General features: G+C 32.4%; 5 protein-coding genes across 5 annotated transcripts; 3 read left to right on the top strand and 2 right to left on the bottom strand.

Annotated features, from left to right (window-relative positions):
- Positions 1 to 1,427: 1,427 nt before the first annotated feature.
- On the bottom strand, positions 1,428 to 5,115 carry HELRODRAFT_64432 (hypothetical protein; the record flags this gene model as incomplete). The annotated part of the gene is made up of 7 exons (XM_009017819.1): positions 1,428 to 1,541; positions 2,333 to 2,422; positions 3,055 to 3,147; positions 3,515 to 3,648; positions 4,147 to 4,275; positions 4,577 to 4,718; positions 5,059 to 5,115. 7 exons carry the CDS (start codon positions 5,113 to 5,115, stop codon positions 1,428 to 1,430), a joined length of 759 nt encoding a protein of 252 aa, XP_009016067.1.
- A 3,810-nt stretch (positions 5,116 to 8,925) lies between these two features.
- HELRODRAFT_153267 (hypothetical protein) lies at positions 8,926 to 9,207 on the top strand (the record flags this gene model as incomplete). Its single annotated transcript, XM_009017818.1, has 1 exon — positions 8,926 to 9,207. A coding segment is annotated over one exon (282 nt), but the record flags the coding sequence as incomplete, so codon positions are not given.
- A 2,299-nt stretch (positions 9,208 to 11,506) lies between these two features.
- HELRODRAFT_64451 (hypothetical protein) lies at positions 11,507 to 12,235 on the top strand (the record flags this gene model as incomplete). The annotated part of the gene is made up of 1 exon (XM_009017817.1): positions 11,507 to 12,235. A coding segment is annotated over one exon (729 nt), but the record flags the coding sequence as incomplete, so codon positions are not given.
- A 1,675-nt stretch (positions 12,236 to 13,910) lies between these two features.
- Positions 13,911 to 20,405, top strand: HELRODRAFT_94219 (hypothetical protein). Its single transcript, XM_009017816.1, has 14 exons — positions 13,911 to 13,985; positions 14,325 to 14,414; positions 14,534 to 14,695; positions 14,800 to 14,943; positions 15,152 to 15,316; positions 16,145 to 16,293; positions 16,469 to 16,593; positions 16,866 to 17,034; positions 17,263 to 17,656; positions 17,923 to 18,015; positions 18,242 to 18,340; positions 18,635 to 18,778; positions 19,153 to 19,266; positions 19,501 to 20,405. Exons 1-14 carry the CDS (start codon positions 13,929 to 13,931, stop codon positions 19,585 to 19,587), a joined length of 1,992 nt encoding a protein of 663 aa, XP_009016064.1. The 5' UTR covers positions 13,911 to 13,928; the 3' UTR covers positions 19,588 to 20,405.
- Positions 20,406 to 22,179: 1,774 nt separating this feature from the next.
- On the bottom strand, positions 22,180 to 26,462 carry HELRODRAFT_106284 (hypothetical protein). Its single transcript, XM_009017815.1, has 13 exons — positions 26,239 to 26,462; positions 25,945 to 26,155; positions 25,525 to 25,621; positions 25,284 to 25,417; positions 25,021 to 25,086; positions 24,668 to 24,809; positions 24,403 to 24,563; positions 24,075 to 24,247; positions 23,856 to 23,966; positions 23,702 to 23,763; positions 23,560 to 23,619; positions 22,576 to 22,806; positions 22,180 to 22,484 (listed from the first exon to the last, which is right to left on the bottom strand). The coding sequence occupies exons 1-13, from the start codon at positions 26,361 to 26,363 to the stop codon at positions 22,381 to 22,383; spliced, it is 1,677 nt and encodes a 558-aa protein (XP_009016063.1). The 5' UTR covers positions 26,364 to 26,462; the 3' UTR covers positions 22,180 to 22,380.
- Between the last annotated feature and the right edge of the window lie 1,496 nt (positions 26,463 to 27,958).

Genomic DNA, 27,958 nt, shown 5'->3' with positions numbered 1-27,958 from the left:
TGATTTCACAAGTTTTAATTTTACGAACCTTTTTTGCCAAAATACGATCACTTCATTACAATATTAGTCTATTTTACACACGCACACACACGCACACACACGCACGCACACACTCATTATCTATTGTAGTCTCCATTGTCCGAAGAAAGAGGGAGTATTCCGGCATTCGAATGCGGCATCCCATTTCAACATTCCCTCTGAATCCGCCATTATTTATTGTCATTCTTTCTTAATTTTAGCCATGCTAATTTTTTCATTTTTGCTTTATAATTTCATTAAGTTGATCCAATTGTTATTCTATTGTATTATTGTTATTGCTTTTGTAGATTTAGACTGGTTAATAATATTATGTTGTTGTTGTTATTGTTATTATTATCGTAATTATTATTATTATTATTTATTATTATTAATATTATTCAGGACAAAGATGATTGGCTGACAGGCGAGATTACTTCACGGTCCGTTTACTGGGAATGAAAATGAATAAACTAGAGTACGAATAAATGAATGGATGGATAGATAGATGAGTAGTAGATGGATGGATGAATGAATGAAAGAATGAAGAGATAGATAGATGAATGAATTAATGGATGAATGAAGGGATAGATGGATGAATAAATTAATGGATGAATAGTTGGGTAGATGAATGAATTAGTAACAACAAAACCACCAAGAACATTATAATAGGCAGCACACATTTTCTCGTCAAAAAATTGACGAGAAAATCACCCTTAACAAACAACAACAACAACAACATAACGACGTAACCACCGCAACAAAAACAAAAAGATAATGACGTCACCATGACAACAACAACAGCAACAACAACAACTACGACGTCACTAACGTTTCTAAACGACATTTCAGACATGCCGTAGTCGTAGGCTGAAGAATCTTGATGAGATGTTTGTCTGTTTAAATCGAAGCTGCCGCCACTACCACTACCACCGATGACGTTGTTGCCCATGCTACTGTTGTTCATGTTGCTGCTGCTGTTTGTTTGCGCTGTCGATGACCCGTAGCTGTCGCCATTCAGTTGTTTGAATTTTTAATTGAATGCAGTTTAATTGATCTAAAAAAAAATTCCCGATTAATCATAAAATCATTAGTTAACTACAACCAATTAATTTACTAATTAATCGGTCTACCAATTAATCAATCAATTAACCAACCAACTAACCAATTGATCAATCAATCAAGAAGCCAATCGATCAAACCAATCTTTCAACCAGCCATACAACCTACCAATCACTTAACCAACCATCAAATCAATCAACCGACCGACCGATCGCTTATTCATCAATCAGCTAATCAATCAATCAGCTAATCAATCAATCAATCAATCAATCAATCAATCAATCAATCATTCATTCATTCAATCAATCAATCAATCAATCATTCATTCATTCATTTATTCAATCAATCATTCAATCAGCCAACCTTCCAAGTTGTCTTTGGAGATCGCCCATATAAAGATTGCACTGAGCATAGTAGGTCATCTCCGATTCAATGAAATCGTGCAGGCATCGCAAATGATGCGCCTGAGAGTAATAACGTAATAATAATAACATAATAATAAAAATAAAAACAGTTTATTATTATTATTTTTATTTATATTATTAATATTCGATTATCATTACTATTATTAACAGCAGAAGTAGAAGTAGCAATAGTTGTTTTTGTAGTAGTGGTATTAGTATAGAAGTAGTTATTTTTGTTGTCGTAGTAGTTGTTTTAGTAGTAGTTGTAGTAGTAGGTGTAGTAGTAGTAGTAGTAGCCTAAGAGTAGCAGAAGAAGAAGAAGCAGTAATAACACGGAACAATTGTGTACATGGACCAATAAATGATCTTGGTACATGTAAACACACGGACAACAAAAAATTATTAACAGAAGAAAAAATTACGTACAAGCGAATGTAGAGAACGAATGAGGTGGAAAATGGGTGGAAAATCATTTGTTCCAATGAAGCTAGAGATAATTCTATATTCTCGTGTTTAAATTAGCTGAATATGCCTTTTAAATAGTGTATATACATATGAACAAACAAACAAACAAAACGAGACGAGACAATAAACAATGCAACGTTGTTTTGAATCGATACGAAATCAATAAACTTCACGTAAAAAAAAACAAGAAGTTATACCTCTAAATGGCATAGAACAAAATGAATAAATCTACGCATTAGTAACTCTGAATTGCGCCTTCCTACTTAAAAACTCCGCAATAAATATACATGCTTACGTACAAACACACATATGCACACACACACACATACACATAAACACACATAAACCCACACATAAGTAAACATTACATACATACATACACATACATGTGCACTATTGAGTCCTTCAAGCAGAAGTTTGGTAACTTCGGACTGTTTGTCGAATTCTGATTGGGCCATTCTTAGCTCTATCTCAGCCTGGTTGGCCAAAAACATGATCAGAGTATATTTTATATTACTACTGTTACTATTGTTCTTTGAGTGTAATAGCTAAAAAATAGTAAAACAGTAAAAATATGAATTGAACGTTAAAAGACATTTTCAAAACGAGAAAATACCATGCAAAGATGATGAAAAATTCTAAAAAAATATGATGACGTCTATAATGATACTAATACCACCGCTGTTACTACAATGTTTTTGTTATTACAATTATAAAATTTAATTTAATTACTAAATCGTTGCTTTACTACGTATTACAAATCGTTTACTGCGCATTACAAATACTACTGTTAACTATTACTAAGTATATTACAAACTTCTACTTACTTTAGCAACTAAGTCTCCGGCTTCCTAATTAATCAATTGATTAAGTCAATTAAAAATTTAATTAAGAAAAACAATCTAATTTAATTGACGAAATTAAAGCCCAACTGAATCAATTTTAAAATTTAAATAAGAACATAAACTCTTGATTAATAGAAAACAGAAAACTTAATTAAATTTTAACTATTCAAAATGAAAAAGTTATTAATCAGACGATTAATCAATTAGTTAATTTGTTGATTGATTAATTAATTAGTAGTTTAAGTAATTGTAACTAAACTAACCGTATCCTTCGAGGGCATTGATTTAACTTTTTTAAGTTTAGTTTTGGCGGCGTCTAAATCAAGACGTTTCATGTCTAATATCTTTCGTTCTTTCTGTGGTTTTGATTTGATTTTTTTTTAAATTTCATATACCCATTTAAAACATGACCAGAATTAGAATTTAAAACTAATTCTAATCAGTCACTTTTTTAAAATTAAGTCAGTTAAGACAGACGCAGAGCTAATTGCATATCCTTCCCAACTAACACTGTTTTTCAACTTCTTTGCTACAAATTAATTAAACATAAAACACGCCACGCTACGTTTATATTACATATCAACATAACAGATATTATTGTGTTTCATAAACAAAACAATACAAAATAATATAATACAGAATATAATATATATATATAATATAATAAATATAAATAATATTATATAATTAAAATATAATAATTATAAATAGAATAATACAGACTTGAATGGTTTTCATATCGCCTTCTAGGAAGGAGTTGAATGGGTGCAGAAAGTTGTTGGCAGTTGATTGGATGAAGTCTCGCTGTGCCTGGCCGAGTTTCTGCTGGGTCTGTCCGCACCTTATCAACGTGCTGCCTAATGTTTCGTTGTATGTTTCATCACTTATCATTTTATTTACTGCTAATAGTTTGTTGATTTTGTTATCACTATTATTATTATTTTATTATTATTATTATTATTTATTAATATTATTATTTTCTGACGATGGAAATGTTTATCTTGTAAAACAAGCAGCCAGATATTTCCTTGTGCTATAATTGAGATTTCACATTTCATATGATCATTACAAGTAACAAACGATGAATTAATAATTTGATTAATAGATGGATGAATGAATGAATGAATGATTGAATGAATGAATGAATGATTGAATGAATGAATGAAGTTATAGATGAATGAATGAACGAATGGATGGATGAACAGATAGATGAAGAGATGGGTGAAAATATGATTGATGGGTGGATAAATAAATGAATGAATGAATAAATGGAAAAATAAACTAATAGGCGAGATTATGAATGATTGATTGAATAGATGGATGGATGTAAAATAAACATACGAGCATCATCTTACCGTAAGCAGTTCCAGATCCAAATTCATTGCCGGCATCAATCATAGACTGGCCCAATACATCATTCTCCACTAATCTGGTTGGCTTCCTACCTTGCACCTTCTCGTACAAAAACTCTTCCAACCTTACATCTTTTTATTACAGGCGATGGTTTCGAGTTGAGCAAATATTAAGACGTTGGATGAGAATTTTAAGATGTATGAGATAATTTTGAAATGTTGGTTGCAAATCGTATATAATCTAGATGGTGTCGTTAGTTTTGAATAAATTTTTTTTCAATGGTTTTTCAATTAAAGTAAAAATTTTGTGAAAACGAAAAGTGATAGTTCGAGGAAATGTTTTATATACAGAAACAAAAATTTAAAACAACAAAACAAAAAAAACACATCTGAATAAATTTTAATTATTTTTATAAAATTTCATTTCACAAACTGGGGTTCGGCTGAAGGACTGACTCGGTCTGTCTGAGAATTTTCTCGGTCCATTGTTTCGTCTTGTCGGCCTTGGCCAGGAGGGCGTCCAATTGGGGGTCAAGTTCGGTCTTCTCGGCCTGGCCTAATATCTCCTCCGTGAACTTTTTCGAAATTTATTAACAAATTTACCACAAATTATTAAATTGGCAGATTATTATCGAGACAATCCTACATCAGGTTGGGAGGATTTATAAGCCGTTGCGTAAAAATTGAAATGAAGTTGGAAGATGCAACCAATATCTTATAATATCTTAGACAACCGCTCAGATATCATGAGAGTTTCTGTCTATCGAATTTTAAAACAATTGCAATATGAAAATATAGCGTTGAGGAAATAATATTGTTGATAATTATAATATACAAAAAAATAACTTTCAAGTTATTGATATGATTTAAAACAGTCGTAATGCCGATGATAGGGTAACTAAATTATACCACCACCTGTTTTGCCCTATTGAAGAGCGTTCCAGCTTCTGAAGCCAGTTTTTTGAAATCCATGATGACGTGATGTGTTGGTGATAAGTGTTCACGTGTAATGATAAGAGATTTGTTCGGAAAAAAAATGTTCAAACGTTATTTGTGATTAGAATCTAAATTTTATTTAAATCTTTTTCAAATCCACCAAATAGTGCATGGAGTAGAATGAGGAAATTTTCAGCTCACTGCAAGGTTTCAATGTATAAATACAGCATACACGCGTTCTTATACGCATATAAACATCTGCACAGGCATGCAAGCAGACATCTAATGCACACACGCACACCTACACGACTGTATTTACATACGCACGTATACACGCACACACATCCGTAGAAAGAGATTCGACTCACGTGCCTACCTACACACAAGTAAATAACTCAAAAAGGAACGAAGCAAAACCCTTTTTTCTCGTTCGATATATTTTTATCTTTATCACATTTTTTTAAAATGTCTTCAAGTTTATTTTTGTTTTTCTTCAATTTCAATGTTTTTTTTCTCTACATTGCATTCTGTTTAATTTTTTTGAAAAAAAATTCTACACCTACATTCCATTTCGTCCATCTTTTTATTCAAATCTTTCATCATGAATTCTCTTTCCATTTGGAGCATTCTCTCTTTTTTAATATGTCTCCACCTCCACCTTTTTCTCTCTCTCATCTTCTCTTTTCTCTCTCTCTTTCTTTCTCTTTCTCTTTTCCATTTTGTATAATATCCAACATTACGTTCGTCATATTTCAGTGCTTGCATGCAGACAAGCGTAATCGTGATTTTAGAGAACAAATATCAATACAAGTTGCACTGCTGATAAACACCATACAAAGACGAGACAGTAACGCAATAGAAATAATACACACATACACACGCATGCACACAAGCCTGCAAAGAGAGAAAAATAGAGAGAAAGAGAGAGAGAGAAGGAGATGAAAAGAGAAAGATGGGGATACGGAGACAAATTTTAACACGTACTTGCGTGTACTAATAATGCACTTCGCCAATGCACAGCCGGATTTGTTTTCATTATTATTATTTTCATTAATTATTATTATTATTATAATAATAATAATAATAATTTTTATTATTATTGTTGTTGTTGTTGTAGTTTAAATGTCCTTATTACTAATTGTGAATTTTGTTTTAATAGATTTAACCTTAACAACCAATATTGTTCAATGCTAACATCCTCGCTAGCATCGTAATGACCAAATCAAATGCAGTTTACACGATTCAAATCATCAGTATGCCTTGCCCAATCACATAGCCATACACAAATACCTTAATTTGCATACCTATACACACACATATATATATATACATATATACATATATATATATATATATATTTATTTATATATATATATATGTGAAAAATGTTCCAGGCTAAGGAAATAAATCGATATAGATAGTCTAATGCATCTGCTTTGAGCAGCTAGCCTAGTGTATCCAGCGAAGCATACCAACTCTTGAATGAATGTATGTATGTATGTATGTATGTATGTATGTATGTATGTATGTATGTATGTATGTATGTATGTATGTATGTATGTATGTATGTATGTATGTATGTATGTATGTATGTATGTATGTATGTATGTATGTATGTATGTATGTATGTATGTATGTATGTATGTATGTATGTATGTATGTATGTATGTATGTATGTATGTATGTATGTATGTATGTATGTATGTATGTATGTATGTATGTATGTATGTATGTATGTATGTATGTATGTATGTATGTATGTATGTATGTATGTATGTATGTATGTATGTATGTATGTATGTATGTATGTATGTATGTATGTATGTATGTATGTATGTATGTATGTATGTATGTATGTATGTTAAATTTCTGGGCGTTCATCTAGATCAAAAGTTAACGTTCCGTGATCACGTTAATAGTGTTGCAAACAAACTTGCCAAATCAACTGGTCTGATGAACAAGGTGAAATTCTACCTCACAAAAAAGTGTCTGAATTTGTTGTATCACCCACTTTTCATGCCACACCTGATTTATTGCAACATTGTCTGGGCTGGCACGTATCCTTCAGTCACGGATCCGGTTAAACTTATGATGAAAAGGGCCGTCAGAACCATCACCATGTAAACGATGAGGTCTCATACCAAGGAGTTATTTACGACAACCAATAATCTTAATTTTAATCAATTGAATATTTATCGTACTTTGATTTTTGTGTATAAGCAGCTTAATAATCAATTGCCTAATACGTTTGCTAATTATTTTAAACATGCTAACAGTCATAGGATGTCTAATTATTTGCAATCGAATAAATCAAAAACTACATTTTACATTCGCATGTAATCTGTAAGGGTCCTAGGACCTGGAATAACATTATTAAGAATGGTTTTCAATATAAGGCGAAATCGGTTACTGATTTTTAAAAAAAAGTTATATCGTTTTTAATAATTAACAATTATTAAAATTATTATCCTTATTAATAATGTAGAGATGTTTATAAAATCACTAAACATTTAATGTCCTAGGACCTGGAATGACATTATTAAGAATGGTTTAATTTAATTTAATTTAATTCTATGATTAATAATTTAATAAATTATATAAGAAATGTATTTACATCATGAAATTTATGTTCTCTATCTATAAACAATTTCTGTTGATATTTTTAATGTGATTATAATTATCTATGAAACATTATTTTTTAGTTAACTACCTTTTGTTTTATTATCTGTTATTAACATACTAACAACTAACAATATTTGATATTAACCACAAAACTCTGAACATATTTGTCTAGGAGGCTGTGCTAGATGAGCCCATTAGGGGCTCGATCACATTCATCCTGTCTCTTATTTATTATCTGTAATTTTGAGGAGCAAATAAAATTTCGTTTCGTTTCGTTTCGTATGTATGTATGTATGTATTTATGTATTTATGTATGTATGCATATATATATGTGTATATATAAATATATATATATATATAAAGATTTTTAAATATATATAAATATATACAGAATATCAACATCTTGTGCATGTACCATTAATTCTAGACGACCTCAATGGATATATGTGAGTATGTTTATGTATGTTCGGATGTGTGTATGCGTGTATATATTTGTACGAGTACAGTGGCGGATTAACGCACAGGCACAACAGGCACCGGCCTGGGGCGGCAAATTTTGAAAACTAGTTATTTAAAAATATTCAAGTTGAATAAAAATAATTATTGAAATTGATACTTTAAAAGGATTCAAACCAGAAACTCGTGCTGAGGCTAGAGGATTTATTTCTAATTTGAGTTTTCTTGAAACCGGAATTATGGTAAAATTGTGGGGTTTTGTTTTAGAATGTCTGAACAATTCTAACGTCAAACTTCAAAAAGTAGACATTGATCTATCGACTGTAATCGAAATTTACGACTCACTTTTAACGTTATTCCAATCACTCAGAGAAAGATTTGAGGATTATGAAAAAAAGGAAAAGTCCTGTCTTTAGTTGATGACTACAAGGTACCGCCATTAAGAAACGGGTGCGGCATTACGACGAATCAGTTGACAATGGAACAGAATTTACCACTCGAGAAAATTTTCGTGTAAACATATTTTTGGTAATTGTGGATAACTTAAATTCTGAAATGAACAAGAAACGAAACGCTTATGTAGAAATTAATGAAAATTTCAAAGCAATTGTACAGTTCAAAACATTGTCAATGGGTGAGTTAGAGATTGAAGCGGATGGATTAAGATCTTTATTTCCAAACGATCTAGACGACACCTTAAATACTGAGCTGTTGCATTTAAAGTCTCATTTGGCTACCTTAGACCAAAATGCAGTTCCACACACTCCAATTGATTTGTGTAAATGGATAAGATTGAATGACTTGCAGTGTGTATATCCAAATGTAGACATTGCACTTCGGATGTACATTTGTACTCCTGCTACAAACTGTTCGGCCGAGCGATCTTTTTCTTGTTTGAAGCGCGTCAAAATCTATTTGCGTTCGACAATGTCCGAAGAAAGGTTAAATTATCTTGCAATTCTATGCATCGAAAAAACAATTTTGCAAGATTTAGACATTAAATTCGTTATTGACGAATTTGCGCGCAGGAAGGCAAGTCGTAAAGTTTTTAAATAACTTTTATAAATTGCAATGAAAGAAAATTTATTTTTAAAAATTGACAATATTACATTACATGAATATTATTAAAGAATGTACTTAATAAAAATGTTTTAAAAATATTGCGTTTATATGAATTTAATTTCTAAATTTATTATAAAATTTAAAATTGGGGCGGCAAACCACGAGTGCCTCTAGGCGGCAAAAAGGTTAATCCGCCACTGTACGAGTGTTTTGGTGTGTTTGTATTAGTAAGAAACAAAGTTACAGCTCATTGCGTTGTATAGATTTTTGGAAGACGACAAACACACACAAACGAAATGCACTGCATGTTTGTATCGTGTTTTTGTATGTATGTATGTATGTATGTTTGTTTGTTTGTTTGTTTGTATGTATGTGTTTCCGTTGTATGTATGAATGTACGTATGTAAGTGTGTGTATTTTTAAATTTTAAAATTTTTGTTTGCTTGTCTTTATTCATCAAAAAGTGGCAACCAGCAAATCTTTTTGCAATTGTTTTTTGTGTTTAGCAACATTTTTCAGTTCATCAACTAATTCACTTACAGTAATATAGGCCATTATCGTAAACAAAAAACATGTTTTTAGGCCGTTACTTTGTTTTTTGCGGACATATAAACCAGATCAAATGAATTAATGATGAAGATGGCTGTCAAACATTATCGTACGCAAATAATAAAAATTGTCTAGATAACAACGACGAAATCAACAGATGTAATAAAAATTGTGATAATATAATAATAATAAGAAGAAGAAGGAGAAGAAGAAGAGCAAGAATAAAAATAATAAAATGTTGATAGCGCTTGTACTTAGCGAATTAATGATCTGTTAAGTTTTGATAAAGTTCCATCTACTCGTTGCGTTTGTTTTTGTTCATTTGTAGTAGTATTAGCAGCAGCTTTAGCAGCAGCAGTAGTTGTTGCCGTCGTTGTTGTAGCTGTAGTTAATTGTAGTAATAGTAGTAGCAGTAGTAGTAGCTGTAGTATAGTAGTAGTAGTAGTAGTTACAGTAGTAGTAGTAGTAGTAATAGTAGTAGTAGTAGTAGCAGTAGCAGTAGCAACAGCAGTAGTAGTTGTTGGTGTTGTGTTAAATCAAAGTGATTACGTAATACTAGAAAATAAGTAATTATTAATAGATTTGATGTTGTGAAAGTATTCTTTTTTATTTTTACAATGCCATGCTAGTACCATTTTTTATTGTTTAATATTGAAAAATTTATGGGTCCATTTGAATATTATGAATATATTTGTGTGCGTGTGTGTTTGTGTGTGTATTTGTGTCAGAGTTTGTCAGTGTGTGTATTTGTGTCAGAGTTTGTCAGTGTGTGTAAGTGTCAATATGTATGTTTCTGTGTGCATTTGTCATATTGATATGCATCACATTTATTATCTAAATCAATAATTTGTCGGTGTGCGTGTGTATGTGTGTGTGTATGTGTGCGTGTGTGTGTGTTTGTGTTGGTATTTGCATTTGAACAATGTATTTTAATTGTCACGCCAAGAATTCATCTCGCTGTCAATTGCGTAATCTCTGTAACGTGAAATGTTAAAATTTTCATTTTTCTAACATAGGCACAAAACGACTTTAAGTAAAGTAATTAAACAACATGAATAAATTCTAACCAGTAGAGAATTCATTAAATTCACTTTATTGACACAATAATTCACTTTATTGTAATAATTCACTTTATTGTAATAATTCGCTTTGTTGTAATGTATTATAGATCAGACAAGTTTTAACAAGTATTCGCTAAATTCACTATGTTTTAATGCACATATAATTCACTTTATTAGATCAGATTATTATGCCTATGGTTCAGACGTCTTTGTTAAGATGTCTATGTAAACAAAGCGTTTCACATTAACTTTGTTACTGATTAGACCCTCGTTGTCGTAAAAGTTATTCTGTTTTCTAACTTTGTTGAAGTTTCTCGGCCGTTTCATGTATTTATAGGATGGGTTTTAGCCTATCTCCATCATAAAAATTTTTGTTCAACTGACGACTGTTAGAGAATTCAAATTTTCGTTTCGGATGTTTAGCGTTGTAGTGTAGTACTAGTACATTAAGAATTATTTTATTTTATCATCTACCATTTTTTCAGCTTACCTTAGGTTCTCCTTTTCAATATTAAGAAGGAGAAAAAACTCGTTTGTTCTTACAGTTGGGAATTTAGTTTAACTGAAATTTTTTGGACGATAATTAGATTTGTGAATCAAAGTGAATATAAAACTTATATCACACAAATATCACAACCATTTGGACTGCAATCAATTCGTTTGCAAATTCATTGAAAATGGCGGAAATTTCTGAACCAAAAAAGTCAAAATATTCCAAATATGATTTAATGCACATGGGACGTGAAGATCTTGTTAATCGTTTCCTGAATCAACAAAGTCAAGTTGATGTTGAATATTTGAACGACCAACTCAAAAAACTGAATAAGGAAATTATCGAACTGAAAGATGTCAATGTCAAGTTCAAGAACAAAATTAATGAGCAGAATTTGAAAGAAGCTATGCTGGCTGGCAAATTAGAAAGAAAAGATCAAGAAATCAATGATCTTCTGGCACAACTACATGACATTAAACAACTGCAAATGCCCAGCTCTGTTCAACTCCAATCGTGTACTTTGGACCCAGCTGTCAATGTTGTTATTCAAAATTTAACAAAAGATTTGGAAACCTGTAAAGATGCACTGAAATTAGCTCAAGAAAATTTAGAGGCTTCTAAATTCACTCCAGACAGCCAGTTAGGCAAAAGATTAGTAGAAAAAATAAGAGTTTTGCAAAAAGAAAATGAAGAATTAGGACAAATGATAAAAACAGGCAGTATTGCCAAGTTAGAAAGTGAATTATCTCTCAAACAAAGTGTTATCGACTCCTCTAACATTATATTGGAAGGAATGAAATCAGAACTTGAAGAAGATGAGGAAATCATTTGTGGATTAGAATTGGTAATTACAAATTTAACCAATGAATTACGACTATCAGTAAACCATGTTGATTTATTACAACAAGAATTGATCAATGTGAAAACACAATTAGAAAAAGTTCAAGCAATCAACCAAAGTCTCGGTGAAAAAAATGCATCATCTAAGCGAAATGAAACTGAGGTAGACCACAAACTAACCAACCACAGATCATCAGCAACATCTTCTAATGTTAAAGAAGAAAACCGAGAAACCAAGATAGAGACAGAACAACGTCTCAAAAAGCTCAACACGAATAATCACACTAGCAACAACAAATCCAATGGGAAGCAAAGACACAGTCGCTCACATTCTAGAGAGAAAGTCAAGAAAGCTACCAATAGTTCACCAGAGTCACATCAGCGCCACCATGATGAGAAAAGAATGAGAAACTATGAAAACTGTAATGGAAGAAATAGAAGCCGTAGTCCAAGACACAACGATGGCAGAAGTAGACAGGGCAATGACCACGGAAGTCGCAGTCCTAGACACCACGAAGGAAGAAACAGACCGGCCAATGATCTTGTACCAAGACGAAAATCTCCTCAAAGTGGCCAGTTCAATGATCAATCAGAAAGAAACAGAAAGCGAAAATACGACGAACATGAAGACAACAAAATTTCGAAAATGAGACGCTACGATGACGATCGAACTCGCGATAGAGAACGTGATCGTGATAGGACTAACAAACATTCTGATTATTCTGGACGTTCTGGACGAACCGCTTACTAATATTAATTATTTCTTTTAAGTAAATTAGTTTGAATATTTTAAGAGACTGTTATTGGGTTAATTGAAAATAACATTTTTTCGTTGTAAAATTTATTTTCATGTATTTCAAATGGACATTTCGTTAAGATTTGATCGCTCTGTGTATGTATATGTACATATGCATGTCTCCTGTACAGTTGCTTGAACTTTTATATAAAAAAAAGAACCATAGCATAACATTAAAATTATGTTTTAAAATTTCTCAAAATGTATCTTAAAATAATTAATTTCGATGAATTGTTTTGGTGTTGAAACGTTCGGAACGAAATGTGTAATTATATAAATCTTGCTGAATTCCCGTAGCACTCTATCGACATTTTTTATATATAGTAACTTGAATCGACCGAGTAGTTATCAATATGCATTGCTGAACATGCCTTTTTGTTTGAATTTTTGTGTGGCGCTGATATAGTAATTTGAGTCGGTAGTTTTTTACTAGAATCATGTAGTACTCAATCTCCTTGAATATGAAAGTGTATAATTTGGTAATCGAAATCCGTTCGTTTTTGATATATAGTAACATGAATAAACTGAAGAGCTATCAATACGTATATATTACTTTTGTTCCATTTTTTGAATGTGGCGTTTATATAGCAAAAAGTTTATAGTTTGTTTTTACTAAATTTATGTAGTAATCAATTTCTAGAGTCTGAAAATGTATAATTTGGAAATTGAAATTCAGAAGTATTTGATCTATGGTAACTGGAATCGACCGAATAGAATTAGTTATCATTATGTAATTCTGAACTCGCACTGTAGTTCAGATTTTTCAGCGTGGCGTTGGCAATATAAAATAACTTAGTAGTCAAATATAAATGTCAAATTTACATTATCAACATAAAAATCATAAAAGTACAATTCTTATTTTAGTATATATTAGTATTTGCGGCTTTCCATGAATCTTTTCTATTATTAGCCTAGTGTGCAGCACGGACGTGAATGAGAACTTGGTTGACCGCTAGTGTAAGTCGTCAAAATGGCGTCTGTTTTTCAGCGAATTTTCACTTGTCAAAATTCTCTTAATCTCGGAAAGGTTGGCGTTCAAATAATAACACGTCATTTATTAAATTTACTAAAAATTTATCAATCGTTTTAAAAATTAGTTTACTTATTAATCATTAATGGAAACAGATTTTTCTAGAATAAGGTTCGCCTTTCCTAGATGGCTGACATTTATTTTGATGAGCAGAGGTGTAACTAGCTAGCTTTTATTAAAAATTAAAACAGACAAATAGACTTTAAAAATTTAAAAAAATGCGTGGACGTGGATTAAAAATTTATTTTACGTTTTATAATGTATATTATATAACATTTGTTGCTTCATTGTCATTGTTTTTTAAATCTTGTTGCTTCATTTTGTAAATTTTGTTAGAAATTGCCTGGATCAGTGCTTTCCTCAAGGCCATTTAGCTTTCGAGTCCATGGAAGAAACGAAAATGCAAAACACAGTACTGGACAACAAGTTAACATTTTTTATTTATTATTATCACTTGTTTCAGCTTGTTTTTTTATATTGAAAATGTCAATTTCTACAGGAAATGTAATGTGGATTACACAATTTTTTGCAATGATTTTTTGCAGCTTTCAAGAGATTACCCTGTAGTGGATCATGAGTATGATGCAGTGGTGGTTGGAGCTGGTGGTGCAGGTTTAAGAGCAGCATTCGGTCTTGCAAATAAGGGATTCAAAACTGCTTGTATCACTAAACTTTTCCCAACACGTTCTCATACTGTGGCTGCTCAGGTTTGATTTCACTGATTTGTAATAATTGTTATTTAATTTTGTAGGTTTTTATTTTGTTTTACTTCAAATTAAATGATCAAATTTAAAAATATGAAATATCAAAGGGAGGTGTAAATGCAGCTCTGTCTAACATGGAATCAGATAGATGGGAATATCACTTTTATGATACCGTGAAAGGATCTGATTGGTTAGGCGATCAAGATGCCATCCAATACATGTGTGAAGAAGCCCCAAAAGCTGTTACTGAGGTTTGCAAGTTACATTTATGTTGATGATTATGCTATCTTCTAATAAATCAACTAAGAATTCAATCATTTAATAAAAGCTGTTTAGTTATAATAGCATGTAACTGACTACACTAGAGCCAGTTGAATTTAAATGTTTTCTAGCATTGCAGGATGGCAATATTTACTTTGAAAAATTGAATGTTGAAATAAAAATTTCAACCCACCATAGCTAGAGAACTTTGGCATGCCCTTCAGTCGATTGGAGAATGGCAAGATTTACCAGAGAGCATTTGGTGGGCAGAGTTTGGATTTTGGAAAGGGGGGACAAGCGCACAGAGCTTGCTGTGTGGCAGATAGGACAGGACATTCCATGCTTCATACACTCTATGGGAGGGTATGTGTCTGTTTGTGTGCGATTTTGTGTCTGTTGTGTGTGTGTAAGTGTCTGTTTGCGTGCGTGTATGTATCTGTCTGTGTTTATGTGTCCGTATGGGTGCCTACCTGTTTTATTATATGTTTGTGTCTTGTTGTGTTTTTATATGTTTCTAATGTATATGTTCTTATGTATGCTGATATGTGCATTTTTCATGTATGAGTATTTGTGTATGTATATGTTTGTGCATATTTTTGGGTATGTACTTAGGTGTGGTTTTTAAGTATGACTGAATGTGCATATACATTCACATGCATGCAGTTGTTGATCTGTGAACTATGTATGTTTTTGTGGGTGTCCTTGTGTACATTATGTTTATTTTATAAATTTTTTCTCTCTTTTGTTTGGCTTTTGTTAATTAACTTTCAAAGAGAAGTAATATTTCATAAGATGAACAACTCAAATGTTATGACACTTGAGTTGTTATAAATTAGTACACTAAGTCTTTGTTCTATTACATTTGCATCAAATGCATTTAAAGTTATCTTATATCTTTTATTAAACTTATTTTAATGAATGCTGCTGTCAAATCTCATTCTGATTAAGGTAGCAGCATCTCACATAATAACATTATCAATGTGACAATGATCTCTGGAAGGCACAAAACCAAGACACAGTTATTTTTTTTAATTAAAAATAATTAAGCTTCACTGTCGTCTTGTGAATTGAACAAACACATTTTAAACAATGTTAAATGATGAACAACAACTCTCTTAAGAATCTTGTCATTGACAAACATTTCAACAATTGCAACAAATACTGCAACAATCATTCACACACACATAACAGTCACTGAAATATGATGCTGACTACTTCATCGAGTACTTCGCCCTGGATCTCATCATGGAGAATGGACAGTGTAAAGGTGTCCTGGCCCTCTCTCTCGAAGATGGTAACATTCATCGTTTCAGATGCAACAATACTGTCCTAGCTACTGGGTCAGTGATATTTCTCCATGTCATTTTCACTGTTGCTGTCAATATCATTGCAGTTAATGTTTTTGTTTCTTATTTTATTATTGTTAGTAATAAATCTGAAATATATTTGAATGTTTTTAACATTTTCGTTTTAAAATATGAGAATGATGATTGAATTTTAAATTCCTGCCAACAGTGGATATGGTAGATGTTACTTCTCGTGCACTGGAGCTCACACCTGCACTGGCGATGGGAATGCCATGGCAAACAGAGCTGGCATCTACAACCAGGATATGGAGTTTATCCAATTTCATCCCACTGGTTAGAAGACGGTTGACCAACTGATTGGTTTGGTTGTTGTTGACTGAATGATTTGGTAGATTTTTTGTTTGTTGTATGGTTGGTTGGCTGACTGAGGGATTGGTTACTTAACTGGATTGATAAGTTGGTTTGTTGTTTAATTTATTAAATGATCAGTTAATTGTTTGATTCTATTTGAAAAGTGGCTGTTTAATTATCAGTTAATTAACAATGTTTAAATGTCTTAATGCCTAGCTAACAATTTGACCACCTGTACACACCTTTACACACAGGTATTTATGGAGCAGGATGCTTGATTACAGAAGGTTGCAGAGGTGAGGGTGGTTTCCTTGTGAACAGCAAGGGTGAACGATTCATGGAGAGATATGCTCCCAATGCTAAGGATCTGGCTTCCAGGGACGTTGTATCCAGGTCTATGACTATTGAGATCAGAGAAGGAAGGTCAGTTGACTGGTTATTTAGTACATTTGGTGGTTGATGATTGGTTAGTACATTTGGTGGTTGAGGGCTGATTAATGGATGCTAGGCTTGTATATTGAAGTTTTGAAATTGATGATTTTTACCCTTTTTTAAAGTTACGAGTAATGAATTTAACAAAGGAATTGTAAACATGTTTTTATAGAATTATTAACACTTGATTTACAATTAATTCATTTAAACTTGAATCAGAGGTGTAGGCAAGGACAAAGACCACATCTACCTGCAACTTTTCCATCTGCCCCCTGAGCAACTTCATGCTCGTTTGCCTGGAATTTCTGAAACTGCAATGATCTTTGCTGGGGTTGATGTAACTCGTGAACCAGTCCCTGTCCTACCTACTGTTCACTACAACATGGGTGGCGTCCCTACCAACTATCTTGGACAAGTCGTCCAGTCTAAGAATGGACAGGATTATATTGTTCCTGGATTGTTTGCATGTGGTGAGGCAGCCAGTACATCCGTTCACGGTGCTAACAGGTTGGGAGCCAACTCCTTATTGGATCTCGTTGTCTTTGGTCGTGCATGTGCTAATACTATTGAGACACTCAATAAGCCAGGAGATCCTGCTCCACGTATTGACCAGGTTAATCTCAAACATTTGTTTGTTTGTTTTTAACAGTTTGTATCATACTTTAGGTCATTGCAATTGTGAATCTGAGTTATACTGCTCATTGTATACAATAATCCAGCTAAGTTATCATTACAGTGATTGTCAGAATTATATTATTTAGTTAAATTTATAACTAGCTTCGGTAGGATAAACCGGAGGAGAGCTCTACTATGACTATGTTTTAGATGATTGATAATTTTGTATAAACTTTGGTTAATCTTACAATGATTATCCGACAGAATGCTGGTGAGGCGACAGTTGCCAACCTGGATGCCATCAGACATGCAAAGGGAACAATATCAACTGCAGATCTCAGGCTGAAAATGCAGAAGGTACACCTGTCTTAATTTTTTTTCAAATGTGCTCTTTCTCACTATTTAACATTGTTATTATGTTTAGAAGTTTATTTTTTTATCATATAGTTTTTTTTCGTTTTCTCTAGTTTATTATACTATTTTTGCCATGTGTTTATCAAATTATTAATCAATGTTTTTTTTGGTGATTTGATATTTACTTACAACGATAATTATAATTATTTTAAGAACCTTGCATTCACAGGTGATGCAAGAGTATGCAGCAGTTTTCCGTGATGGGCCAACACTGAAGACTGGATGTGAGAAGTTGTCTGCACTCTACAAGGAGCTACCTAATCTCAAGGTTCGTTCTCTAGTACATTCATGCATACACATATACATACGTGCACTCGTGTGCACACACAAGCATTCTTATATATATATATATATATATATATATATATATATATATATATATATATATATATATATATGCAAATTACACATGTACAACAAACAACAGCACACAATTGTATAATTGATAATAAATAGTATCATCATGCTTTGAATCCTTAAACCAATCATTTTGCCAAACTATTACATACAACCATGCATATGCACACAGCATAAAATCCTCTACACATGCACATAAACACAGACAACAGATCGTGGAATGATCTGGAACTCTGATCTGGTAGAAAGCCTGGAACTTCAGAATCTCATGATCAACTCCATGCTGTCTGCATTCACTGCAGAGAATCGTAAAGAGAGCAGAGGGGCACATGCCAGAGAAGACTTCCCTGTTTGTTGGACTACATTTTGTAGTTTTTGTGATGCGTTTTATATGCTGATGTCTTTTTCGTTGTTGTTGTTTGTCGTTGCTGTTTTGCTTTTTTCCAATGTTTTGATTTGATTCCCTTTACTTACTTCATTTATATAATTATTTATTTGCTAGTCTGTTTGTTTCTATGTAGTCTTAATTTTTCAATAATTTTAAAATTTCTTATCAAGTGTTTATTTTTTTTACTTTTAGTAAAACTATTATTGTTAAGCATTTTTGTTGACGTTCATGACCTGGATACATTGTTCTCGGAACGACATGGGAAGTATCGTCCGGGCAACAAACACTCCTGGCTGTAATTATAATGTACTAATTATTTATCTTTTGCCAAACAGACAAGAATCGACGAGCTTGATTATTCAAAACCGCTGGAAGGTCAAAAGAAGAAAACATTTGCTGAGCACTGGCGCAAGCACTCGCTTGCTCATGTGGATGTTGCTACTGGGAAGGTAGGTTGATCATGCACCATTCGTTCATTCTTCTTTCTTCATCATCGTTCATTATTTTTTTATTACCCTCCATAAATTTGTTTGTTTCTGCTTCAGAAATTATATTTTAACAACAACAATTTTTAATTTGCTGAGACATAACTGTAGGCATAATCTTACAGTTAAGTTAATTGATTTGTTTCATGGTTGATAATATAAGTTGTTATTATTATTGTTGATTTTTTTTGGTTACAGGTGTCGATTGATTATCGTGCTGTCAATGATAAAGTCCTCGACAGCAGCAAAGTTCAGACCATACCGCCGAAAATCCGTTCCTACTAAACAATCATTCAATTAATTAATTGATTGTTAATTGATCAATCAAGTAATTAATTCATATAAGTAGGTTGGTTTTCTTCAGTTAGGATACTGGTAAACTAATTATAAATTTATACATACAAAGATATAGGTAGATACAATATTATACGAGGAGAAGGAAAATATTAATAACAGCTACGGATCATTTGTTGTGCGTGTTGTTTTATAATTTTAAATTTTTTTCTCTTCAGTTCTGTTGAAGGTTTTCCATGATACTTTATTATTTTGTTTTTCTATTTAAGTTATTAAACTAAAAATGGCTTATGAGTATCACTGAATACTTATTCTAGCTAGCTACGAAACATTTAGATAAGATAACAAAACTACATTTTTGTAACGTAAATTAATTGATTAAATGCTAAAATATTTTTAGGGTTTGTTTTTAATTGATTAATTACATCAAGAGATGTGTCAATGAAGATGATAGAGTTAATCTTTTTTGTTAAATGTGGTTACGATGTTTAATGAGTAATTTGAAGATTTTTTACCTTATTGTTTCATTATTTTGCTTCAATTTTATAATATATTTGTTTGTTTAGGTGAAAATTTGTTCATTAGTGTAATCTCGATGATAAAATAATTTTTTGAAGCTTGTTCTGTTTACATTTGTTACTTTCATTTACTGTTTCTTTGTCACTAAGTACAATTATAAATAAATAATTCATAGTTGTATTATTATTATTGTGCTAGTTTTTTTTATTATATGTGATAAATAATTTCGTTTTTTCGTGTTTTTATTAAAATTTTCAACTTAATCTGCAATAATATCCTATCCATTGCTACGCTACTTGTTAGGTTTTTAATCAGATTATGCATTAGACTCCCAAATAAATTTTTAGGTATTACAAATTTACTATGTAGTTTTAGCGAATTTTCACGATATTAATTAAAAGATCGAGTGATCTCGAGTCAAGTTAATCCGACTAGATACAAGATCCTTTTATTTAAGCTTGCTTATCGTTGTCTGTGGTGGCGTGAACCACAGGTAATAAACCAGGTAAATCAGTGCTGCTAGGGCGATTGTTATTTTGTAGCGGCGTCTGTAACGTTATAAAATTTCCATATTTATTCGGTTCATATTTATAAACGTGTCAACATGTACGTGTATAATATAGTAAAGGTGCCGACTCAAGCTTGGCACAATATTCCGCAGAGTGAAGAAAACGTAAAAGAATCACTGTTCGATAAAATATGATTATGGGTTTCAGTTTGCGACAGAAGTAACCAAATCTTCAAAATGTAAAAAGCGCAAGATCATGCTTTGCTCCTTTAAACTCAACATTAGATTGAAACACGAGGTGAAAATTGCGGATTTGTAAAATCTTTGAAACGTTAGTGACCGTCCAACCGGTATGTTATACCCTATTAAAATTGTTTTGTGTTTGTACCCTTTTAAAATTATTTGAATTTCTTATCTCGAGTCAGCGCCTTTGTATGTAAATGCATATGCGTTATTTTACTTGAGGAATATAAACCAACTTCATTAAAAACACAGGATTTAAAATTGTAAGAGCCGTTGCTATAAAGACCATGATTATTGACGCAAAGGCAAGCAGAAAATTGACCAGCCTTGTGGCTATCCTGTGACTGTCGTATTGCTCGATGTTGGACCAGATGAATACTTGTCTGTCTAAAGCAGCAATCTAAAAAATTAACGAAAATGGTTAATTAAAATCAAAAGTTTCTTCTTTGTTATAAAGTAAATATTTCAAAACCGTTAGATTTGTATAGAAAAATTAGGTATGCATACACAAATTATACAAACATTTGTATTCATCTGTTGCATTTTTTCATCCATATCTTGCAATTTGTTAGTTACGAAGTATGAAATTCTTTCTTCTAAGTATATAAATTCCTAGTTAAGCGGAAATATTTAAAAAAAACCTGTATTAAACAACACATACGACCAGTTATAATTTTTCCCACTTTTTTAAGTTCGTTCATTTCCAGTTGATGCATTTCAACTATATCCTCAAATTTATGCTGCAAATCGTTCATCATAATTTTAAGATCCTCCGTTGCCCTTCTTATCTTTATTATTTGGTCTTGGAACTCTAATTTAATCTTTTCAATATTTTAATCAATAAATTAACACCAACCACTTCATTTTAATGCAACCAATACACAAAAACCATCTAATCTCTATTGCATTGCAATGTACGTTCCACGCGAATCGTGGCATTCAACCATATTTTATTTAACTATATTCAGGCATGCAATCTTTGGCAGCACTTTTTCCATGGACATGAAACCTAACAGCAACGCATTCACTCTTCGCCACTACTATTTATATAAGTGAGCGACTCTGAAACAACGCAGATGGATAACATTAAATAATATTACCAGTTTAACTCGCTCATCGCTGAGATCAGATGCAGACTTCAAGTCCTTTTTGTTGTGTTTCATATTATCCAAGTTAATAGACATTTGACCACATAATCGGCGATTCAGTTCGCCTAATCCACCACAATCTTTTCCGACACCAAAAATTCGACAAAATACTTCTTACGCGAAATTTTAATTTTGTTCGCGAGTGTTATTGTTTACAGTGACGCGAAAGTTGATAAGAATTTTATTTTTAAATGAATCACGTTTGTTACCATAGTTAATAATTAAACCTAATAGGAAACAACAATAAGAATGTCAACAACAATTGAAATAACATTAAGTTTCACTAAACATATCTATAAACAATGTATATACATAAGAACGATATAGAAGAAATTACATTATAAGTACATGCGCGCACACAAAACATTAAAACGGTCTTCCTCTTTTGATAGGTGGTCCACCTCTTCTGCTTGGCGGTCCACCTCTCTTGGTTGGTCCACCGTAACTGGACTTGAAAAAATTCTTACGATCTGGAAGGTTAATTTTTGATTTGAAGTTAGCCTTTAGTTAAATAATCACCAAACAGTTGAAAAATAAAATAAAGATGAGCAAATAACTTACCGTCTCTAGCTCTTCCAACAGCCTGCATGGCAAACAGTGCTGGATCAACCTGCTGATTGGCTTCTTGCAGTACTGAGATTAATCCTTTAGCTTTAGGAGCATTTTTGGCGGTGAAAAATGTGAAAGCCGTTCCGACCTTTGAAGCCCGACCAGTTCTGCCAATCCTATGCACGTAGTCCTCAGATGAGTTGGGAAAGTCGTAGTTGATCACGTACTTTATATCGTCAACATCTAAATTTGGCAAGAAAAATTTTGCGTATAAACATAAGGAAAAGCATAAAAAACATAAATTAACCACACGATGTGGCAAAAACTTTGAATTTATTTAAAAAGGATAAACTGCAGAGACAAATAAATGACACATATCGCTAATGTGAAACAACGATGAGACAATGTGGTACGAACCAATGACCTAGTGCACAGCCAGTTTCAGCATCAATTGATGTACGGACGTCACGTGCTATAAATTTATTGGTATTTAAACCAACTCTTAATTTATTTTCCTTTCCTTCCAATGACGTCCGAAACAACTTTTGAAGCATGCTGACAAACTGGCCGCTTACAACTGACCAACATTGCTCACCGAGGACCGAATGAATATTGTTAGACAGACGGTCCAGGACTAGTTTGACAGGCGCCAATTTAAGTTTGTGTGTGTGTGTGTGCTTGTACACCGTGTATTTGTTTAGATATTTGTACATATGCACCATGTGAATTTATTCAAATGATGTGTGCATGTTTTTTAAAAGCTCACATGCGCCTGTCAACTTTTTCTTTCTATTTCAAACCTGCTTAATCGAGATGAAAAATTGATATTATTAATCACCCGACTAAATCAGTAAGAAATTAGAATTTATTTACATTAAAATAATTCTGTTAATCAATTGATGCATATTTCAAAAACGAAAAATGGAATGCAGTCAACTAACTATCACTAATTCCAAACAGAAAATGGATATTGGTAGAAAAGATTTAAACACAAACCTAGTCCACGAGCAGCAACGTCCGTAGCAACAAGAATTGGGTTTTTGTTCTCTCTGAACTCTAAAAAAATAAATTAATATTTTTAATATAATCCCGCAAAGTATTACAACCATCCATCGCATAATGAATGCAATGCACATACCTTTCAGCACCCAATCTCTCTCTGGCTGTGATTTGTCACCGTGGATACAAGCAGAAATCCACCTATTGAAATCAAAGGATATAAAAAAATAGAGAACATTATTGTAATTATTTGATGGGTGGTAAAATTGAGTAAACTTTATTTTCTAACTCACCCGACACGCTTCATTTTCCTTGTTAGTTCGTCGGCTCTTTTCTTGGTCTCAACAAATATGATAGTCTTATTTTCTTTCTCCCTCATTATCTCATTCAACAGTCGATCCAATCTAAATAGAGTCAACAGTTTTAAATGTTAACACCAAAGAACAACAACAGTGATGATAAAATGTATAAAAAAGACTGCTAAAAAAGTATCAATCTGTAAATAAACTAACTTCCTATCTTTCTCATCCTCCTGACAGACTTGAACAATTTGAAGAATATTATGATTTGCATGCAGTTGAGTGGCCCCTATGTTGATCTGCACATACTTGTTCAAGAAACTTTCTGCAAGCCTCTCGACTTCTTTTGGCCAGGTGGCACTCCACATCAGAGTCTGTCTGTCCGGCTGTAACGTTTGTCAAGCAAGGCATAAATTAATAAAATGTTAGAGATATGTTTACTTATAAAAGGTTGTCATATTCAAGTGTTAAATTTTAATTATTTTTGTAACATAATAAAAAATAAAAATGAAAAAAAATTTGTTTGAAACTTCTAACTTACTCGAACTTGGGAGATGATTTTTTTGATCTGAGGTTCAAAGCCCATGTCAAGCATACGATCCGCTTCATCGAGGACCAGGTAGGTGCACCTCTTCAAATTCACCTTTCTCATCTCGAGAATGTCGATCAAGCGACCAGGTGTTGCTATACAGATCTCAGCACCTTTTGTTTAGAAATTAATAAATATTATCAACAAAATATCATCAGATTAACAGATAACTAGATTTATTAAAATGATTGATTTCACAATTTGAATGGATACAAACCATTTTCAATATCTCTAATCTGTGGGCCCTTTGGAGCGCCCCCATAGATGCAAGCATTTCTAACTCTGGATGATGATCCGAACATCTGAGCAACCTGGGCTACTTGCTGCGCCAGTTCTCTTGTTGGCACCAGGACCAAGCACTGTACGACAGGGAGTAATAAATATCTTATATATAAGTACGGAACAAGCAAGTAGCAAGGAATCCCAAATATGTACAAGTAAATGTATTGAATGTTTGTGTTAATGTTGGTTTACTGATAGATCCTAAATGAATCATCATAAAGACAAAGTAGAAGCTAGAACTTTAACAATGGTAAATAAATTTTTAATATAGCAAAGAAGTTAGCTAACAATTGGTCCATCCCCTCTGGCCAGATGTGGTTGATGATTGATGTGCACAACTGCTGGCAATATGTACTGTGAGTAGGAGAATATATTACATGAGTAAGTAATGTTATCAATTTTTAATGCCACATTTCATAAAAAATTTAAAAGGTTTCTAAATTAAAAAAATAATTTTACATAATTTTGTTTCATGTACAACATTTGTTCGAATAACACTTCGTACACCCACAAAATTGAAAGCTATGTGAATTGTATTATAAAATACTAACTGATAATGTCTTCCCAGATCCTGTTTGAGCGATGCCCACCAAATCCCTGCCACTAAGAGCTAAAGGCCAACCCTGTGATTGGATTGGTGTCGGTTTGGTCCAGTTCTGTTGCATCAGTACCCTCATTACGTAATCTTCGATGAACAATTACAATAAATCAATTAATTGATAAATCTAATATTAGAAGCAACTACAAATAAAATATTAACAAGTGCCCTCTGAAAAATTTATTAAAACCAACCTGGAAACATGGCCTCCTGAAACGTCAATATAGGCTTTGAACACTGTGTACCGGAGATAGTTATTTGATTCTCGTTGTAAAAGAACTGCACATCGTCCTACGAAAAAGCCATTTTAAGAGATAAAAATAAAACTAATATGACATTGGTCTGAGTGTAAATTTTGAAAACATTATTATCCTAGTTTTATATAAAAATCTATAAAAAAAATTATATTTCTCAGATATTACACCTATTATAAAATACTTTCAAAAATAAACGTGAAACATAAACTAAAAAAATTGATAAAAAGCAACTTGAACTTCAACAAAATATATAAATAACTTGATATATAAATAAACTTCTATATTTATAGTATAATAAAAAGTTAAGATTTTAATTAAATTTAAAATAATTAATAAAAGTTTGAATTAAAAAATTACAATTGATCTGTGAGCTGTGATTGGATTCTCTTGGTAAAAGTGCTTCTCAAACTTGGGCAGCTTAGACAAGTCCCACTGGACGACAGGTTCCAACGTTGAGAAGCTGTAATCCCTCTTATCTGACCTGCCAGAACGGTCAAAATTTGGCCTATTGAAGCCACCACCGATACTGCCAGCACTGAAGCCGCCTCCGCCACGCGAAGAACCATAACTAAAACAAAATGGAAAATTTTGATAATTCGTTAAATATCATTTTAAAAATTGTTAAAAAAATAAAATAAATTAAAAACAAACCTCCTGTCTCTATCTCTATGCTGGTAGTTGCCACTGGTACTGCTATTGCTGCTTTCCTGCCTGAAACCTTGATAGCGACTGCTCGAGTCGTAAGTTCTGTCGTTGTTGTTGTAGTAGGAGGACATTTTATTCTATAGTTTGTAAAAATTTTGCCGAATTTGTTTCAAATTGTTTCAAAAATAAAAATTTCCACGAGACTTCACGACCAACAATTCTTTTCTACGCTAATCACCGACGGAAGTAGCCAAAAATAAATATTACATCAAACATAAATAATTTATTTTATTTATATGGTAAGCCGTGGGTTGTAAACATAGACCTCAAATTAAAGATTTTTGGGAGATTTCATTTTTAAGATTTTACAATGCTTTGGGTGTATTTATAATAAAATATCATTTAAATAATAGTTCAATAAATTATACAACAATGTTTTTATTGTAGAAATAACGTTAAAATTATGATTTTGATCGCAAAAAAATATAATATCTTCGTTACGATGTAGTTAATTCTTTAACAACACCTTTAATTAAATTGTGCCACGAGCAAAAAAATAATTGATTTGTTTGGCCGCTTCTTTGCTTATAAATTTATTGCAAGGGCAAAATTCGACAATTAAAATCAATTTTTAACGTACTAAACAAAAATCAAACGTGATACAAACATACACAAACAAATACAATCAAATTCAAACATACGCAAACAAATGCAACCAAATTCAAACATGCATACATACATGCACGCGGGCCAATATGCATTTTCCTACATTTTTATCACTAGATTTTCGTTAGTTAAGTTATTTATTTTTAATTTGCGCGGTTAACAATCTTATTTATTTATTATATGTCCAATCGTTCGCTCACCCACAATCCTTGATTCGCTCGCTCACTCAATCATTCATTCTTTGATGGGTGTGAGGGTGATAGCCCTGTCGTCATCTGCCGACATACCCCCCTTAACGAGTAGCTACCTTGACTCGGTGAGAGAGCTTTCCACTAAACGCCACTCGTTAGAGGCGCGTTTTGAAAAAATAATTTCTAAATTCACTTTTCATTACGGCGAATCGTGCACATGTAACGACATAAATAGCTTTTTACGTCATGTCACAACATTAAATTAGTGCAACTGATGAACACATCAGTTAGATTGTGACGAATCAATCAATCAATCTAAATGCAAACGTAATTTGGCCGGTTGTAAAGATTCTAAACATAGATTTTGAAATTTCTATATCTATCTATATGTTTATGGTTTTGTGTGTATGAAGTCTTACACTAAGACTAGTGACAATGGCGTAAAGGTAACAGTGACTCAGGAAAATTCAGCTCGTAAAAACGTTACGTCATTAACGTCTGGCTGTGGTTATCTCAGCTAGTTAACATGCACACCTCACACACACACCTCACACACACACCTCAGTCTCACACCCCAGTCTTACACACACACACACACACACATGCACATTGCATACCCACGTAAAAATACACGTGTATGGCAAACTAAATTCAAACGATAAAGATAAATATTCATAAGCGTTATAAGTGGCTAGGTTACTCACAGGTACACACGTGAACACACACATATTAAATTAATACAGAAGCATACGTATACACACATACATAAACTTGGATTCACATTCCTACATATGCGCAAGCAGTCACACACACACACACTAATACATAAACACTCACACAAACACGCACGCAAACACACACACACACAC

Source organism: Helobdella robusta (genome assembly GCF_000326865.2).
Source record: "Helobdella robusta unplaced genomic scaffold HELROscaffold_2, whole genome shotgun sequence".
In the NCBI taxonomy this organism is placed as follows: Eukaryota; Metazoa; Annelida; class Clitellata; order Rhynchobdellida; family Glossiphoniidae; genus Helobdella; species Helobdella robusta.
Note: the sequence above shows the minus strand (reverse complement) of the source record. Positions and strands in the feature narration are given on the sequence as shown.